Genomic DNA, 17,998 nt, shown 5'->3' on the forward strand with positions numbered 1-17,998 from the left:
ACATAGCATTTCACTGCAATCAATACTTTTTTTCTTACTTTATCTAAAATTATTAAATAAACTGGCTGCTGCTGCTGGTGATGATGATATAATGATGATAATGATGCTTCTTTTAGAACAGCATGCCCCCGCCAAGAAAGTGCAAATTTGAGTACAGGGTGTTTGTTATTCAGCGAGGCAGAGAACAAGAGGTCTTCACTGGAGAGATAAAATCAAAACGCTCCATTATAAATCACTATTTTTGCTGGAATGAGATGCCCGTTGCTGTTTTTAAAGTGCAACAGTTTTTTTGTTTTGTTTTGTTTTGTTGTTTTTTTTAAAAAAAGGGAAAATTATTATAATTTATTTTCTATTTGTTTTTGAAAAGTGAGGGTGGAGGGGCCCTTAACACTCACATGTACTTTTTTCCAGGGGTAGACAAACATAGAGACATATAATTATTATTATTAGAAAAACAGGTCTAGTACCTTCTTTTTTTACACAGCAAAAATATATAATTTAAGATGTGATTTAGTCTCATATTTAACCTTGAATTATTTTCTAAGAATCGACTGACAATTTAGATGAAACCGACCATTGGATGGATCATAAGTGCCAAAATATGATTAAAACAATCCTGATAAACGAAAATGTCTATGATTATGATTTCGCTCGCATATGCTTAAGCAAGTAAATATGTCAAAATATTTTTGAGGATTTTTGGTGGCATGTCAGTCACTAAAAATATATAACTACCAGACCTGATCCAAGACTAAATGACATGTTTTGTTACACGATTTAAAGACAGCGGGCAGTCTCTCGCTGTGTCTCTCAGGGGACACCTCAGTCGTTATTTTTGCTCGACTCTTGGTCGCTCTGGTCGTCGGTGAAGCACACGTCCACGTCACTGTCATTGTCGCTCTTTTGCTCCGCGTCCTCGAACAGGTCGCCGGCTTTGTCCTCCAGCTTCTTGACGGTGTGCCCGGGGTGTCTGGACTTGACGTGCCTCTCCAGGTCGCGCCTCCGCACCAGCACCTTCCCACAGAAGTCGCACCTGTAGGGCGTGTTTCCCTCCGCGTGGAGCCGGATGTGTTTGTTCAGGTTGCTCGGGTCTCCAAAGGGCCGGAAGCACACCTTGCACTTGAGCGGTTTGTAACCCGTGTGAGTCCTCATGTGGATTTTCAGGCCGTATTTTCTGGAGTACAGCTTGCCGCAATAGAGACACAAGTGTCCCTTTTTCGGCTTGCCAGAACCGGCGTTGCTGGTGGCCACAGCGGGCATTGACTCCAACCTGGTCCGGTTCTTCTCTGCAGCGATTTCGGACAGTTGTTGCGTGTGCATGGCGATCTCTCGGTCGATGTTGGTGATGGAGCCCAGATCTTGGCTTAGGGAGGGCGCGCCAAAGTAGGACATGGACTCTGGGTACTTGAGGAGGTTTCCGAAGTGAAATTTCAGCGGGTAGTAAGGTGAGCTGTACAGAAGCTCGCCGTTATACACAGTGAAGGGCATCACTGGGATGTTACAGTCTCCCCCGTAAGTCTTAACACCGTCCAGGTGAGGGAGAGAGAACCGTTCAAAATGGAGTCCAGGGGGCACCGGGTAACGGGAGGGCGACAGACCCGAGTGCATTCGACTGTCTACGTGCTTAAAAGCAGACGTCTCTTCCATGTGAGGCAGCAACGGGAAAGCGCGGATGGCGTTTGTGCACGGCACCATTGGAGTCGTGGTGTCCATCATTGCGGGTTTTGAAGGGTGGTTCCCTCCTCCATGGAGAGTCTCGCCCACATTGCGGATTGGTTTCATGCTCCCAATGAGTTTGCTGAATCCCATTCCGCTCAGCTTCGCGCCAGCGTCCTCTCTGGAGAGGTCCGCGCCCGGCACTTTGGAGACGCCGGTCGGTTTAAAGGCTGAGCGCACACCCGGGTGGAAGCCCATGCTGCTCAACATAGAGGACGTGGCGCCCAGGCTGAGCAACTGCCCTTGATTTCTGGCTGTGGTGACGCTCATGTCGAGGGCCCTGTCCTGCTCCTCGGTGCTGGTTTTCTTTGACAGTCCCGCTTTGATTAGAAACGAGGAGGACACTGCTCGCCTGCCGGAGTCTAAGATGGAGGAGTTGCTGTGGCCGCTCCTCGGGGAGGTGGAGGTGTTGGGGATGTCTCCAGACTTTGGTGACCTGCTGAATGTCTCTGTGCCTATCGCCTGCTCGTTGTTCACAAGCCCCCTGCCGTTGCTCAGCGCGCAGTGGAAGTGGACGTGGGCCTTGAGTGTGTTGGGGTATTTGAATATTCTCCAGCAGTACCAGCAGATGTAACGCTCCTCACCTGTAGAGACAACAGCAGGCATGGCATTAATTATGGGATGGTTGCACATCATTGCGTGACACAACACGGCGTGAAACGACTTATCAGGCCCTCTAATGACAAAACACTTCATTCATTTCAGTGCTGGTCCATGCGTAAAAATGCCAGACCCGTGCGTAAAATGAAAATGACAGGTTTGGTTGCCTTCAGAGGCCTGTGAGCCCCCTCATACACAAACAATTCCAATCATCTTTCTACAATGACATGAACCATAGGCGGATAGAAACTAAAAAGAGACAAAAACTGACGCAATGCATTTTGCAGCATTGGCATAAAAATGGGGGAATTTTTTTGATATCAAAACTTTGTTGTTTTTTTTGAATGAATTCCTTCTGTGTATTTCTACCCTTTAAAGCGAAATATTATATCGTCCATTGCTGCACTTCACATTATTTTTTTCTAAGATCTGGTGCCAAATGGTATCAGACCCAGGGAGCCACGTTAATGGTCCCCAGTCGCGTATTCAGAGGTTAATATAGATGTAATGATTTTGTAATCCTCATACGGGCCATTGTCTGCAATCACCATCAAAAGAGCAAACGCCCTGCCCAATCTGGCGCTCAGAGATCGGTGCATTGACTGCGGCACTTTCCCCTCTCTGTGCTCTTTCCCGTGGAAGTAACAGCAGCTGTTGCTTGAAATCGCGAGTCTGCAGAAACAATGGCGCGGGCCCATCTGTTGACGCCTAATAATGGGAAGCGAGCGTATGTCCAGGAGCACACACGGTGTGCTGGGCCGGAGAATCAGGGCAATATACACCCCACATAAAAGTTAGCATTCATTAGGCCACAATACTTTAACGCACCCACCTAATTTACCGTGAAGCACTTCTTCACCAACGTATTTGCTTTTGACTGCATGAATATTAATGACACTCTGGCATTTGTTAACCTCCGTCTCTGGGTTGAATCATCGGCCTCTATAGTTCTTCACAAATATGTCACTTTTTTTCGCCTTTTTTGCTTTTAATTGCTGCTTTTTAATCCCGCGCTTTCAATCACCCTAATTACCTTTTCACATTTTCTTTGTCGTGAAAGCAAGTTTGATATCACTTCAAGCTTCAATCTTTTTTTTTATTTCACCAAGTAAAGAAAGCATTCAGTTTCAGAAAGAAAGAGTGACATAGAAGCTAAATCGTTGTCTCTTGACGGAATCTAATCTATTTATTGTTAATTATAATCCTTTTTTAACGGATTAGCTGCTGCTGATCCGGTGTTTTGTCAGGATCAGACATTAATCCCCAAGCGCAAAACAGCAAATCCCCCAAATTATCACTACAACCCAAACACATGGATTAAAATTTCAAACGCAGACCAAAGACGAGGAAGAAGACGTCACGAAACGATTGAAATAAGAAATATAAACAATACTTAAGGCCATTTCATTGCAATCTATCACTCCTGAAATCTCTACACAAGAAATCATATCTCTCTCTTTCATTTTTCTTCAAAAAATAAAGATGTCAACCTCAATTGAAATTCCATATCTGAGCGATCAAAGGACCATTACGGATATTGGCAGATATTTAATGGACATAACTGTGCAGTGAGGGAGCTTTTTCACCATGTCGATGACATGTTTCTGTAGCCTGTGGTGACACAAAGCCACACACCAGTGTTCCAAATCTATTGAATTTAAACAACAAAAATAATACTAACAAGAATAATAATAATAATGTTATTTTTATGTATTATTGTTTCAGATGTGATCATTCATTGTTCCAAAATTTCCCCATCAGTAACTGACAATAAAATAGCTTTATTGTCACTATCTTGAATAGAAAGTAATAAAAAAAACATGCAATGACAGGAAAAAGAAAAAAAAACATAACTCGTCCTCCATAATAAACAATCTCATTTACCTTTCTCGTCGTGCGTGGGAGTGGCCGTGGTGGGGATGTCGTACCACTGGGCCAGAGCATTCGAGTACCAAACACTGAGCTCCTCTCCGGCAGGGATTTCTCTCAGCACGCGGTAGAAAATCTTTAAACAAGCAGAAAAACACGGGTTATATTATTTATTTTTTTATTTTTATTTTTTTAACTGCATGAAGTCGCTGTATGACTGGGTGAGAAACTCACCTGTCCACCAGGTAAGTCCGACACAGCCTCTAGGTTTTGCTCTTGACTACTCCTGGCGGCGCGGATCAGTCCGATCCAGTCTGGCACGGGACAGCCCGACTCGTCCACGAACTCTCCTCGCACAAGTCGGATCTAAAGGATGGAGAGAAAAAAGAAACGGATGAGAGGAAGCGCTTTGTAAGTTATACAACAACATTTGTATTCCTTTTATTATTTATTATTTCTTCACAATTTAATTATTTAACTTTCGCTCTGTGTCACCGATTGCCTTTTTCTTTCTGCTTTAAATACCTGGAGCTGGCGCAGTCACGTCTGACCCAAACTCGCCCCTTTAATGTGCCTTTATCCGCTCTGCTGATAATTTACTAAAGAGAATGACACACGGGCCTAATTGAGTTGATATGGGAAACGAATTTGAGGAGTGTCAGAGCGTCTCTAAAGTGTTCAGGGACATTAAAGATGGAAGCGTGACATTTGACACGGAGATTGCACCTGATGATCGCCCTGCAGCCCGGGGGCCGCGCATTTAGACGCATCAATCACAGCCGCTGACAGCTTCAACAATAACAGGGCGCGGTTAAAGATGCGTCCGTGCACTGCGAGTTGTTTACCACTGTTTATGCATTTAAAAAATAAATACATAATAATGATTATTTATTTATAATCATTATTATAAATAAATAATAATATTATTTATTTAAGTAATGATTATTGAAAGTTTGATTTATTTCTCTTTTTTATTATACATGATTGACATAATTTTTAGCCTTGTTTTCTATTTGTTTTTCATAATGTTTAAAAGGGAACATCAAATTCTAATAAACTGAACACAGATTAAGTGATTTTAGCATCTTTAATATTTGTTGTTATTGTGGTTATGTTCTCGCCCTCAGCCTCCCTCAGGCAGCGGGGCCTCTGTGGCATCTTTCTTTGGCCGGATTGAATTAAAGTTAAACGGCTCATCGGAGATAAAACAGGCCCGGCAGGCAGTGAAATGTGAAGCGGCAGAGCCACAGCCTGAGCCAGAGCGATGCAGAGGCAGCGCCAGGCCGCCCATTAGGCCGGTTAAACACAGACACTGACAGGTCTGCCACTAATGGAGCTCAATTATTCCCAGCGTGACAAGCCAAAGCAATTAATAAGCGAAGGCCGATGGAGTTTGACAGAGCAGTTTGAACATCAAAACCGTTGTTTTTTTTGTAATATAAATATGTATTAGAAGGGTTACGCAACAGTGACACTGTTTGGTTGTTTTTTATGTATTAATTAATGAAAAAATGTAGGAAGTCAATTATAATAATAATATAATAATATGACAATTATATGTTTAAAATAGTCATGATCTTCTTTTCAGTCAATTTGCAATACATGATTTGTGTAAAAGTTTTGTTTTATATCATTAAAATAGCCAATGTCAAAATTAAAAAAAATAGACGCAACATTTCAAACATTTAAAGTAAGTAATATAAATAAAATAAAATAAGGATTCTTGTATTTTGTCACATCAGTGTTTTTAAACTAACCTTCTTCTTGGGTCCAACTTCCTTACGGTCCGTCACGTACTTCCCCAGCTTGAAGACGCCCGGTACCGGTCCTATCCGGAGTCCGGCTGGGATGCTGCAGTCCGCAAACACACTGACGGTGGTGGACGCCCTGGTGGCTTGCATGGCGTGGGGTGAGATCAGAACCATGAAGACTGATGGAGACCGAGTGAGAGCGCAGGGAAGGAGGATGAGGAGAGGAGGAGAGGATGAAGACCGGCCGATATCCGCCCTCAAAGTGACGCGGTGGTGTTTTGCTCCCCAGCTTTTCTACTCGTGGTGAAGGCAAGGTAGCTCCCACCCCCCACCCCATCCCACCCCCCACACACCCCACCAACACACTTCAGCCTCTCTAACTCCAGGAGGCGGGGGCTGCACAGAGGTGATGCTGTGCTATGTTAGGTGTAGTTGGTTCGTTGAGTGTGAGAGAGTTGTGCTCTCCCAGCAGCTGTGAGGAGAGGGGAGAACGGGCCGCCCGGTCACATGGAGACTTTCCCTCACCCCCGCCGCATAATGAATTGCTCCAAAACGGTCAAGAGACACAAAGGGCCAGGCGACCTTCCCATCCCCAAAATCCAATTTGTCAAGGGCAGAGAAAAGAGGGTGCAGAATCAAAGGTCCAGAGCGACCATTAATCCTCAGCATGTGGCTTTGTCCTCCAGACAGTTCCGATATTTTCACTGACAAATCCACTGTATAATTTGTCCATAAATCCTCGCCCTTTCCCTTTCTCCCCTTTTAAGGCAGGGCTTGGAAATGAGTGGCTACTTTAAATCTACTTGGCTGGCATTCTTTGGGTTTTATATACTTCAAAGCGTCTTTATTCTCCCTCCTCTTTTTGTGTCCTTAGGTTAACAAAAGGCCCAGGAAAGTTTAGAGGACTTGTTAACTCCTATTGACTCTCGGCGTGTGCCGGGTTGCGATCAGGCAGGTACTGAAAAGGCAGAACCACCAGTAAGAAGAAGAAGAAAAAAACAACTAAATATAACCAGCACCATCTTCCCAACGCACGCGCACACACACGCACTTTATTGTCTTTTTGACGCAACGCCGTTTGTTTGAAAAAGGAGAAAAGAAAAATAACGATTAGATAAACCAGTTATGATATTTCTTGTGTGATTCCCGTTGGTGAATTAAGTTATTTTATTTTTTATCTATTAAAGTGGGGAAAGTATTTTAGAGTCTTCTTGAAAGATGTTCCCTAATTGCCACACAATATATATAGACTATTAAAATAGACATTTATTATTATTTTTGGATTAATTACAGTATATTATATATTCTTCTCCCATTTTTTTTCCCACATGTACACATATACATTTGCATTTTCTGATTGTCATTGATTGATTGATTGATTGATTGGTTTCACAAACAGATGCATCAATTGTAGTAAATACTGAGATATAATGTGTAACATAATGTGGAAAATAAAAACACACAAATTCAATATTTGAACAAAATGTTAAATGAGTAACTCCATTCAGGTGACCACAAATTTATGGTCTGTAATATACACACAAAATAACCCAGAAGCCTTGATTGATTGATTGGTTAATTGATTAATTAATTCAGTCATTGATTGATTGATTGACACAAAGCATTGCATCATTGTATATGATTGGATGCAGAGGCAGCATGTGGCTCAGTGCAGCAGGTTGTTAAAAGTTGACGGAGGACGCTTTTGATTCTTTGACTCGGAGTCGGGAAGAAAAACACGAGCCTGTGGGCGATCAATTCAGACCATGAACATGTTTGACCTGTGACCTGTCTGCTGCTTCTGCTGTTGCTGCTGGATGAATCACACGTCCACACATAGAGACGTGGACTGAGCGCCATTTACCTGCGCGCCGATTTGAGTCATTTTTCATTTCTTAAGAATGCATCAAATGAGCCGCAGAATAAATTAGGGCAACATAAAACACAACCTACAGCTGCGTTACGTTCTCAATCTCTGTTGTCCCGCTCACTCTCCTGCGCACTCAGTTAAAGAGAAGGAGCGACACGCGAACAATCTCATCAATGGGCGCAATGTTTGCACCCGGCTGTGCGGAGAGGTTATTTATTAACGCCTCGGCATTTGCGGCTGGTTCCCATCCACCCATGTGCTGCTTTTAAGAAAACCAGCACTTCTTCACAGTGAAATTAATTATTCTACGGGGTAGAAGGAGAAGACGTTTTCTTTCTGTTTGCGTAGAAGTCGCTGGGTGTGAGCCCCCTTCATCCTCCTCCTCCTCCTCCTGCTTCAGTGTGAAGGCCCGGAGAGCAGTGAAAAGGCTCGGTGTCAGGGTGAAAGCAGCGTTGGAAGCAAATGGGATGGAAAATTAAATGAAATTAAATGGCTTGACCGGCGCTATTGTCCCTCCTCCCTCTTAAAAGAATAAGACACATTAATTACATGGTCGGATCTTTACTCTGGGACAATATTGCGGAGTCAATCAACACGAATTCTGCAAGTGCGCTTCTCTCAAATGAACCCTTTAATGAACCTAAATAACGAGCTGAGAAGAATCGGAGTTTTTTGAGGGAGACATTTTTATGGGGCGGCTCTGCCTGGCTTTTGCCATGCAGCCCTTTTCTTTTCTTCAACTTTTCTCCCTCACTCTCTCTCCCTTTCTGTGTGTTTCATCTATCTAAATGGTGGGGTTCTGATTTAACTGGTTGGCCATTAATGAGCCATGAATATAGAGGAACAACCTGTCTGCAAAGCAGCGCAGTAAATACAGAGAGCAATGCCCCACCAGGATCACCATTCATGCACCATGACTATACCGCAGGGTGCCAAGGGTTCACCACCACCTCTCCTGGACTGGTTTCAATGGCCCGCCATTTAAGAGCTCAGAAGAAAACACATTTTTTATGTCGACCCATAAACTTTGTTTGGCTCCATTCAATAGGAGCCGCAATCATTGTCCCACTTAGCAATGTGGCCTATTTCTCACAGATTCCCACGTCTTAGAAAATGACCACGTGTTTGTTTAAATGCATTTATTTGTTCATGTAATCCCACACATTTACAGTCATTTGAATTGAAACAGAAGATCAGTTAAATCCTCGTGATTTCCAAAAAAAAATGAAATCATGATTCCTCTGAGGATGAGTTAAATCCTCATGATTCCCAACAAGAATATCATGAATATCAAGAATCATCTCTGAGATATGAGTCAGAAAAAAATCCAGCTAATCTCTGTTTCCACATGACCTTTATTTTTTTTTTCTTTATTTGAAAACGATTCCACTTTTTCTCGACGGTGGTAAACTCCTTGATAAACCTGAGGGAAAAATGCAAGCTGCTGTGCAGAGGGCAGACCAGCTGCCTTTATGCGGGTGGGACATTTGCGACGCGTTTGAATAGTAATTGTGCTTGTATGGGACTCCCACCAGATGACATGATTGGGATTTTAACCCAGACTAATATTCAAAATCGCATTAGAAAGGATCCGAATAAACGGCACCTGATTCAACGCTGTTCATGCGTGAGCTCATTCCAAATGGCTCTCCTCTCCGCCTCCTCTGAAGGGGGCTGCACCATTTCAAAGTATTCAAAGTGTCTGAAAGTTTTTTTTTTCGCCAGCCCACATTTCCCTGACTTAAACTCACTTTGTCTCGCATGAGGAGACGCGAATAAAAGCGTGCGAGGTTGCGGGAATTGATATGTTTCGGTGTACCTTATAAATTCATACCTTTTCTCACTCGAGCGCCTCAGAAAGAAAGTGTCACTCAGGCCGATTCTCTCTGCTGTCCGGCGCATTTAGCAGGAGATCTATTTGAGGAGTTCATTCCTAGGCAAATGTATGCAAGCAGGGCCGCGCATGAATGGAGCAGCGTGTCAGCCGACCCTAATTGGGATTTAGCCACCCAAAGCATATGCACAAAGTAACAGAAACTGGCAGGTTTCAAAGGGAAACTCCCCAACTTTTGCCCTTCTTGGTGAATATGGGGAGCAGTTTCCCCTTCGCCATTTTCTCCCAGGATGAAGGTTCGTGACCCATTTGGCTGAGCGGTGTGTTTCTGCGAACTGAAAGTGTGAGCAAAACAACTTCAGTGGCAAAGAGCATGTTTAAAGACGTGTTGGACTGTAACCCTGACAGCACCGCATGTTTGAAAGGGGTCAAAACTGTCATCTTTTAACCTCTATTAAGTGGGTTTTTTAAAAAAGTAGAAATCTATCATTTGTAGTTTAAGCCAACCACCTGTTATAAATAATAATACATAGTAATCATTATTATTATTTTATAATGATAAGATGTTGATGTGGGAAATTGGAATTGGAAAAGTGGAATTTGAGAGACAGCATTTCGCCACAGTTGTGTCTGAGAGTGTAGTATTTCTGAACGAAAATGTAGCGACTGTACTTTTTATTTATTAATTTATGTATTTGTGATAATAATAATAATAATAAATGTATTTATTTATATACAAGCTGTAGCCTGTAATAGTCTTTACCGGTGCGTAAAATCGCCGTGGCTTTCCTCTTCTAAGGACGAGCACCATGGAGAGCTCCGCATTCCACACACACACACACACACACACACACACACACACACACACACACACACTCAACCTCTCTTGTCTGTGTGTAATTATTTGAAATAGAGTCCCTTCTTTCATATACAGAAGAGAGCATGCGTTCATGTGCTTGAGCTTGAACGTAAACGAAGGCTATGAGATGATTTGTCGTCTATGAAGCTGCGGTGTGTATGCGCTTGTTTCGGGTTGAGAGCACATTATTAATTTGCTGTAACAAAATGTGATCTAATGATACGTGCGTCTCGCGCGGCTCCTCATTATGTCCCCGACTGACAGTTTTTCGGGTTCAGACTAATTGTGTCCAGCGTGCTCGGGTGGGGGGTGAGCTTTTGGAAGTGATGTCCGAGAGAAATATTGATTATCTTTATCACGAATCATTCGTAAATTTAGGATTATATATGAATGCAGTGCTGTGGATTTTAGGTGGTGGTGCAAAAATGTTTTCTCCTTTTTCCTCTTAATATACATTATTGAATTCCACGTTTGAATAAATAATAATATAAAAAATATATATAAGCAGCACCTATTCCTGTACTTACTGGAAATTGGAAAAGAAAACTTTAGTTATGGTGCATTTCTCATTTGGTAAAGGCTATAGCTGTTTTAATGTTCACTGCGGAATCTGTTGTTGTAACTAACATTAATGTACAAAATTGTACAAAATATAGGGCCCTTTCAATGTGGAGTTTATGGTTTTTGTTCTTTACTTGATTTAGTTAGCTATGTATGTTTCATTGTCATACATAATAATGACACACTTATGTTATTGTTGCCATATTAAATACTACTTGTCTTCCAGTCTTTTGTTGCCGGATTTGTGTGCAAGTTTCGGGGTTTCAAGTCACTCACAATCAGCAGCTGGAGGAAAAGGTGTGGAAGAGGATGGAATGAGGACAGAAAACAGCAGTGCACTCAGTCCACATCAGAGCAAAATTTGAATAATGGATTCACAATAGCCCTCTAGAAAGTGTCAACGCAACTGTCTTGACCCTCAGGTGTCTCCTCTGTGTATTCTGCTTTTCCTCCTCTACTTCCTCTTGTTTAACTCTTCTTACTTCCAAGCCAAAGCTTTGAACATTATCATACTTTTTTTTTCAGACATACCTGGATTTCATGGATCTAGTATTTGGTGTCCTTAAATAAACACTTAAATAAGACATCAAGTAAAAGAGAGACAAGGGAAATGAATGCTGATAGCTTTATTTGCAGTGAGAAAACAGGGCATGGCACACAAACGTGTAGACACCATGAGCAGTATAGGCATATTGAGATGCAAGGTTTAACTCTGTAGTAAAGGGTTATTCATGGTCTTCTTGTCCAGACCAAAGGTTGAAGGTCAGTGCCCAGACAAGGCGTTTGGTCAGTGCAAAGCTCAGAGGGGCGTGGAGGTTTTAGACTGAGAGGAGGTCACTTGGGAATTTGTGCTGTTCACTCTTCTTCAGAGTCATCGGCTGCACCACTAATGGTGTAGTTTTGTTCCTGGTGGTCCGTCTCCACCACATCACCCTCCTTTTTGACGGTTCTGTCAGGAAGGAAAGAACAAACAGAGGGCTGACTGCTGGTCCTAACTCTTAAGTTAAGCTGTCATAAAACAAAGTATGTTTTGCTTCTGACTGAGAGATTTGTCTGATTACATTACATCGTATGCTAGAATAGAAAGAAGCTTTGTTTGAGAGAAGTGGAAATGATACCTGGAGGTACCTTTACCTAATCAGCACCGTTCGTCTCTCCGTCAGCTCCACAGCCTGATCGCCGTAGGCCTCCAGGTTGCCGTCATATATGTCTGATCCGTATCTCATCCCGGCATTACTAGTGTCACCCACTCCTCCAGCAATTTTCCCCTTCCCACCAAGTCCGGATAATGCAACATCCCCACCAACACCCTCAGTTCCTCCACCACCTAAGATGCCACTGCCCACTCCATGGTCTTTGCCTCCAGTAGTTCCTCCACTGAGCCCCATGTCGCCTCCAGCACCGAAGGATCCCCCAACACCTGTTCCCATTCCCCCGGCACCAAAACCTGCACCTCCAGGTCCAGTACCCTGCCCTCCAACACCAGAACCAGCGCTACCAGCACTTCCAGCCCCCAGTCCACCAGTGCCAACACCACTAATTCCTCCGGCACCAAAACCTGCACCTCCAAGTCCAGCACCCTGCCCTCCAACACCAGAACCAGCGCTACCAGCACCCAGTCCACCAGTGCCAACACTACTAATTCCCCCGGCACCAAAACCTGCACCTCCAGGTCCAGTACCCTGCCCTCCAACACCAGAACCAGCACTACCAGCGCTACCAGCACCTAGTCCACCAGTGCCAACACCACTAAATCCTCCGGGACCCAAACCCACAGCTCCAAGTCCAGCACCCTGCCCTCCAATAATTCCTCCAGCACCCACTCCACTACCACCAACCATACCCACACCACCAACACTGGCTCCTATTTCTCCACCTACACCCCCTGTTCCCAATCCATGACTACCAATTACGTCCTTTCCAACTGACCTACCAGCAGGTCCTCCAGCACCCATTCTTCCACCCACACCCCCAGCAGAACTGCCTGAAATCATGCCCCCACCCATTCCTCCACTCCCCATGCCTCCAGCTCCAGTACCACTGCCACCTATCAGTCCACCACCCATTCCTCCTGCTCCTCCCTGGCTCCCTCCTCCAAAGCTCATCCCTCCACCAATGGCGCTCATGGAACAGGTGGTAAGAGACAGGGTTTGCATCATTCCAGACAGTCGCAGGTCTTCTCCCTCGATCAATTTTCTGCAAAGAAAATACAAATAATGACAAATTTTCTTGTATTCATTCATATGGCAATGTGTCCCTTTTAAGGAGTGCTGTTACTTTACCTGTATGTTGTGATCTCAATCTCCAGAGCCATCTTAATATTCAGGAGGTCTTGGTACTCACGCAGGTGTAGAGCAATTTTCTCTTTTGTGGATTTTAGCTCAAGCTGCAGGGCTTCAATCCGCGCCTATGAGGTTAACAAACCCAGGACATTGCCACAAGAGTGAGCTGTTGTTGTGAATCAATGTTTATATGCATCACAGTCAGGGTATTTGTGTTCAAATCTGACTCTGGTGTGAGTCTGCACTCACCTGCAGGGCTTCCAGTTCCTTTTTGTACTTCTCTTGCATTTCACGGATTTTTGCCTCAAGTGCCTCATTCTTGGTTCTCAAGGCATCCAAGTCACTTTCTTTGTTTTGAATCTGGAGATATTTTTAGCATGATTTAACATAATAGTCATTTCAATTTTGATTCTTAATCAAACTTAATTAATCATTTCACTTTTTTGACACTCACATCCTTCTTGGCACCTGTTATTCCTTCCCTGAAGCTTCGAAGCCTGTCCACATGCCCAGATGTTTTCTTGGTCATATCTTCAAACTTGTTCTTATACCACGAGTCCATTTCCTAAAAATGAAGGATCACTTTGCATATATTGATTTGGAAAACAGACGCCTTTCGCTGCATATTTCACTGAGTGCTGAAGTGTGATTATACCTGGAGATTTTTGGCTGCAATATCGTCGTACTGGTTTTGGATTTGTTTCATTGCAGTTGCCAGGTCAGGCAGAGTGTAAGTACTCTCAACCATGGCATGAGCCGCATAGATCTGTTTCATGAGCTCATCGATTTCCTGGAAAATGGGAAATCTTCAGTTTTTATCAAAATGAGAGCCAAAACAAACAGGTAGTTGTTATGCCAAGATGTTATCCACCTGTTGATGCACCCGTTTCAGGAATTCAATTTCAACTTCCAGTTGCTCCAGCTTCTTCTCCAAAGCAATGCGTGAGGAGGTGGCGTGGTCAACATCCTGAAGAAATTACAGTTTTATTATCAACTGTGTTCATGACAAAAAACAACAACAATATGGTGAAGACTTGATTATTTCCCAATTTTATGAAACCTACTGGACGGAAGCTTTCAATTTCTAGCTCAGCTTTCTTCCTCAGCTCCACTGCCTCCTCATACTTGATTTTCATTGCCTCGAGTTGACCAGCTGCAGACTCCTTAGCTGCCAAGGAAATGTCCTGAAAACCATAAAGCCATAATTAACCTGCTTACCTATGTGTGTCATGAGTCACCTCCCCGTTTGCCTGCCAGAAAGAAGCAGGCAAATATTTCTGGCAGAAAACACCAAGGTTCCTTACCTTGGTGTTTTCAAAACTTGAAAACAAGGCAAAGTATCATTGGTTGGATGGATCTCATGCAGGTGAGTAAGGTGTAAACCTTGCTGTAAACCAAGAATTCACTCTTTCTGCTCTATTATGCATTAGAAATATATACTGTGTATATATATATATATATATATATATATATATATATATATATATATATATATATATATAAAAGAATGAAAGAAATAAATAAAGAAAGAAGAAGCAGAACAGAAGCAGTTTGCAGCTTGTCTCACCCGCTGAATTCTCATTTGCTCAGCAATCCTTTGCAGCTCCCTCAGCTGTTCTTCATACAGAAGGCGCAGACCTGATGGCCTTTGAAAGCGGTTCTGGTAGGCCTCAATCTCGGCCTCCAGCAGCTTGTTTTGTTGCTCCAGTGATCGAACCTGCAAACATGTGAAAGTCTCAGCTGTGGTATTTTAAGTGCTTCCAAACTAGAGACTACAATATTTTTCCTGTCTCTGTGTTCACCGAGGTGAGAATAATACGACCCCATTTTTCAGTATAAAGGTAGTTTCAACCAACCATGACTAAAATATCTGATGCAAAGCATGTAGTGTAGTTTGAATGCCCTTACCTTTTCTATGTATACAGCCAGTCTGTCATTGAGGACGATCATCTCCTTTCTTTCAATTGTGCGGGTGTTGAGGAACTCATGGTTCTCAGCTGAAGCCACATCCAGGTCTATGGCAGTCTCCCCACCAGGGCCTACACACACCAAGGCTCCAGCTCCCACACTATATAAATATAAATAATACAAATGAACCACATGAACGCCACAACAACAGAAAGGGGAAATACCAGAGGAACAAAGTAATCAACCTGATTTCTCAAAAACACTATCCACACATGAACATGACTGTTCTGACCCAGCTTACCCTCCTCCAACCATGCGAGACCTGCGTGCAGCCGAGACGGTCCTTCTCCCCGCTGACTCATAACGGAGGCCTCCAGCTCCAGGTCGGCAGGAGTAGCCACTGGAGGCACGGCGGGTCTCTCTCCTGGTGGGGGATGGACTGGACACCCTGACCTGCTGTGAAAAAGTGCTGCTGTCCTCAAAGTGACGGCGGTATGACGAGATCCTCTCCGGGCTGCAGCTCATTGTGGCAGCAGGGACTGTTGCTTTATCTGATTCTCTGAGGGGAAATGAAAGAAATACTCAACCAGAGAACTCTGACGTCTTTGTTTGCACTCTCTGGTGGCCAGTCCACTCTGAGGTTTTATACCTCCCTTTGTCTGCCATGCCCCTTCTCCATCTGAGACAGCCCAGTTCATGAGCCAACACCTGTGGAATCTTGAACCTTTGTACCAAAGCAGAACTGAGCTGCTGCTCAAATATCTGTCAGGAGCCTGTAAGAAGCAGGTCTGGCCTGGGATGGTGACTGATGGCATTAGTGAGGGGTCAAATATTACTTTTTGCAATGTACATAGTGCGGTCATGTATCAGTCTCCCTTTTATCACTGCAGCTAGTAATGACTTTTGCCAGGATTATGGTACATCCACCACCTCAACGTCCACCACAGCAGTGGGTAGCAGACCACTAGGCCAGCAGGCAGGCAAGCAGGGTCTGGTGAAGTCATATCAGCCAGTAGGTGCAGCACTGATGTGCTCTGATGGGAAGAGGGATATTAATTGAACTCTGAGCAGACGCTGGAGGGTGACTTGATGAGGCTGTGGCTGTGGTTGCGGCTACGGCTGCAAAAACAAGATTTTGACATAAATTAATACTTATTGGTCTGGTCTGTTTTCAACATATTGGAATTGGAGTATGCAGGGAGAAAATAAATCGTATTAACCACTTGAGAGCGGAAATATGCAGGCAGAGGAAGGTGGGTGGGTGCAGTAGTCTGGAGTTTACGGTTGACATGGCACAGTGATATAAGAGGAGAAAACAGTTGTCTTCATTGACACCTACAGGGTCACTTGGTCAAGGGTCAGTAAGCACTGTCACTTTACTGTAAACCTCTGCAGTCAGCAACATTGACCCCTCGTAGATTACCACACACTCACACAAATTTGCATTTGCAAAATCTCCTTAAGACACGGCAATGACCTCCATTCATCCTAACAGCCTAAACAAATGATCATCCTTGACATTAACCATAACCAGTTAATGCCTGACCCCAATCTTAACCGAACCACAATTCGAATTTTTAATTCTTCTGAAAATGTCTTTTTCAGAAATTAGTTTCTGCCTTATTAGAACCAGGTTTTGGTCCCAATTAGGACTACTGTTATTGAAAAGGTCAATATTTATGTGAACAGATATCACACACACGCAATAAACACAACAAAGAACACAGACAAACCAAAACACAAGTTCAGTTTTAAAGACCGTGATGTGTTATGCACTGTTATGATCAACTCTGTATTGATGGACTAAGTGAGTGAATGTCTTTTCTTTCCAGTGACCTCAGATCTTGCAGCAGCATGGGACTTTTGGGAAGAGGTGATATCTGTCACTCGTGAACGACTCACACATAAATAATTATTTTCATGTTTTAAGTAAATGACTCATTGTCTCTCGACTCAAATACCAGTGCAAGCTTACACAGGTCATGGTATTTAAGTTCCATGTATGCAGTAAGCATATACCTGAAAGTGTATCAATCTTGTTTTAAGGTAACTAAATCTAACACAATTCATTATGTTTGAATACATTGAAATGTGGCTGATGTAACAGACTGTAAAGAAGATGGCGTGCTGGCCTCTGCCACACAGATAAGTATGAATATGGAAAATGCTGTTTAATACTAGCAAAGATCAACACTTCTTAGAGTAGTTATTTAATCATCCACATCTGATCTCTGTGATGCACATGGATCATTTCTAGATGTTGTAACTTAAACCTAAGAGAGAGATTTTTACTTGTGCTCTCTTCAAACTAGAAGTCCGAGGGCAAGAGTGAAAGAGGAACAAGGTCCAAGCCACGGTCAACATTCTTCTCAGTTGAAACTAACACATTCATTATCATGAATGACGACGAGATCTGTTCGTGTTCTGTAGAGTGTTGGTGGCAAATTCATGCTGAGAAAGGGTGGGTATTAGATACAGACCTTCAGTACAGTAGATCATCTTAGGGCCAGCAGCTGTCAGCTCAACCAAACTGTGGATCTGTCTATTTATGTTGGCAGTGATGCAAATGAGTGTCTTCTGTTGTTTTGTCAGACCATATCACATATAATGAAAACATTACTTTTAGTTTTTGACTTTAGAGCAACAAACCTTTTAATATTAATGATACATCATCTTGAAAACTGTTCAGGATGTACAAAGGAAGACTAACAGTGTACTTGTCGTTTGCATAGTTGGTATGGAAACAAA

At 43.2% G+C, this 17,998-nt stretch overlaps 2 protein-coding genes across 4 annotated transcripts; both read right to left on the reverse strand.

Moving 5' to 3' along the window:
* Positions 1-383: 383 nt before the first annotated feature.
* On the reverse strand, positions 384-6,233 carry prdm13 (PR domain containing 13). Its single transcript, XM_058648007.1, has 4 exons — positions 5,943-6,233; positions 4,420-4,551; positions 4,201-4,321; positions 384-2,300 (listed from the first exon to the last, which is right to left on the reverse strand). Exons 1-4 carry the CDS (start codon positions 6,108-6,110, stop codon positions 823-825), a joined length of 1,899 nt encoding a protein of 632 aa, XP_058503990.1. The 5' UTR covers positions 6,111-6,233; the 3' UTR covers positions 384-822.
* Positions 6,234-11,671: 5,438 nt separating this feature from the next.
* On the reverse strand, positions 11,672-15,882 carry zgc:172323 (uncharacterized protein LOC564165 homolog). 3 transcript variants are annotated; one of them, XM_058647754.1, is made up of 11 exons: positions 15,552-15,882; positions 15,251-15,410; positions 14,910-15,059; positions 14,407-14,526; positions 14,214-14,309; positions 13,998-14,132; positions 13,797-13,907; positions 13,592-13,702; positions 13,343-13,467; positions 12,195-13,256; positions 11,672-12,009 (listed from the first exon to the last, which is right to left on the reverse strand). In XM_058647754.1, the coding sequence occupies exons 1-11, from the start codon at positions 15,773-15,775 to the stop codon at positions 11,916-11,918; spliced, it is 2,388 nt and encodes a 795-aa protein (XP_058503737.1). In that variant the 5' UTR covers positions 15,776-15,882; the 3' UTR covers positions 11,672-11,915. The 3 variants fall into 3 exon arrangements, with proteins under 3 accessions (XP_058503737.1, XP_058503738.1, XP_058503739.1); XM_058647755.1 differs by having other exon boundaries at positions 11,921-12,009; positions 12,189-13,256; XM_058647756.1 differs by having other exon boundaries at positions 11,921-12,009; positions 12,179-13,256.
* Positions 15,883-17,998: the final 2,116 nt, after the last annotated feature.

Source organism: Solea solea, chromosome 13, assembly GCF_958295425.1.
Source record: "Solea solea chromosome 13, fSolSol10.1, whole genome shotgun sequence".
In the NCBI taxonomy this organism is placed as follows: Eukaryota; Metazoa; Chordata; class Actinopteri; order Pleuronectiformes; family Soleidae; genus Solea; species Solea solea.

Coding starts and splice junctions, on each gene's coding strand:
- zgc:172323 (XM_058647754.1), bottom strand. CDS start 15,775: ATGAGCTGCAGCCCGGAGAGGATCTCGTCATACCGCCGTCACTTTGAG. Junction 14,310..14,406: donor AAATTGAAAGCTTCCGTCCA/GTAGGTTTCATA, acceptor TAATTTCTTCAG/GATGTTGACCACGCCACCTC. Junction 14,133..14,213: donor TGAAACGGGTGCATCAACAG/GTGGATAACATC, acceptor CCCATTTTCCAG/GAAATCGATGAGCTCATGAA.
- prdm13 (XM_058648007.1), bottom strand. CDS start 6,110: ATGGTTCTGATCTCACCCCACGCCATGCAAGCCACCAGGGCGTCCACC. Junction 4,322..4,419: donor CGGACTTACCTGGTGGACAG/GTGAGTTTCTCA, acceptor GCTTGTTTAAAG/ATTTTCTACCGCGTGCTGAG. Junction 2,301..4,200: donor TCCCACGCACGACGAGAAAG/GTAAATGAGATT, acceptor TTGTCTCTACAG/GTGAGGAGCGTTACATCTGC.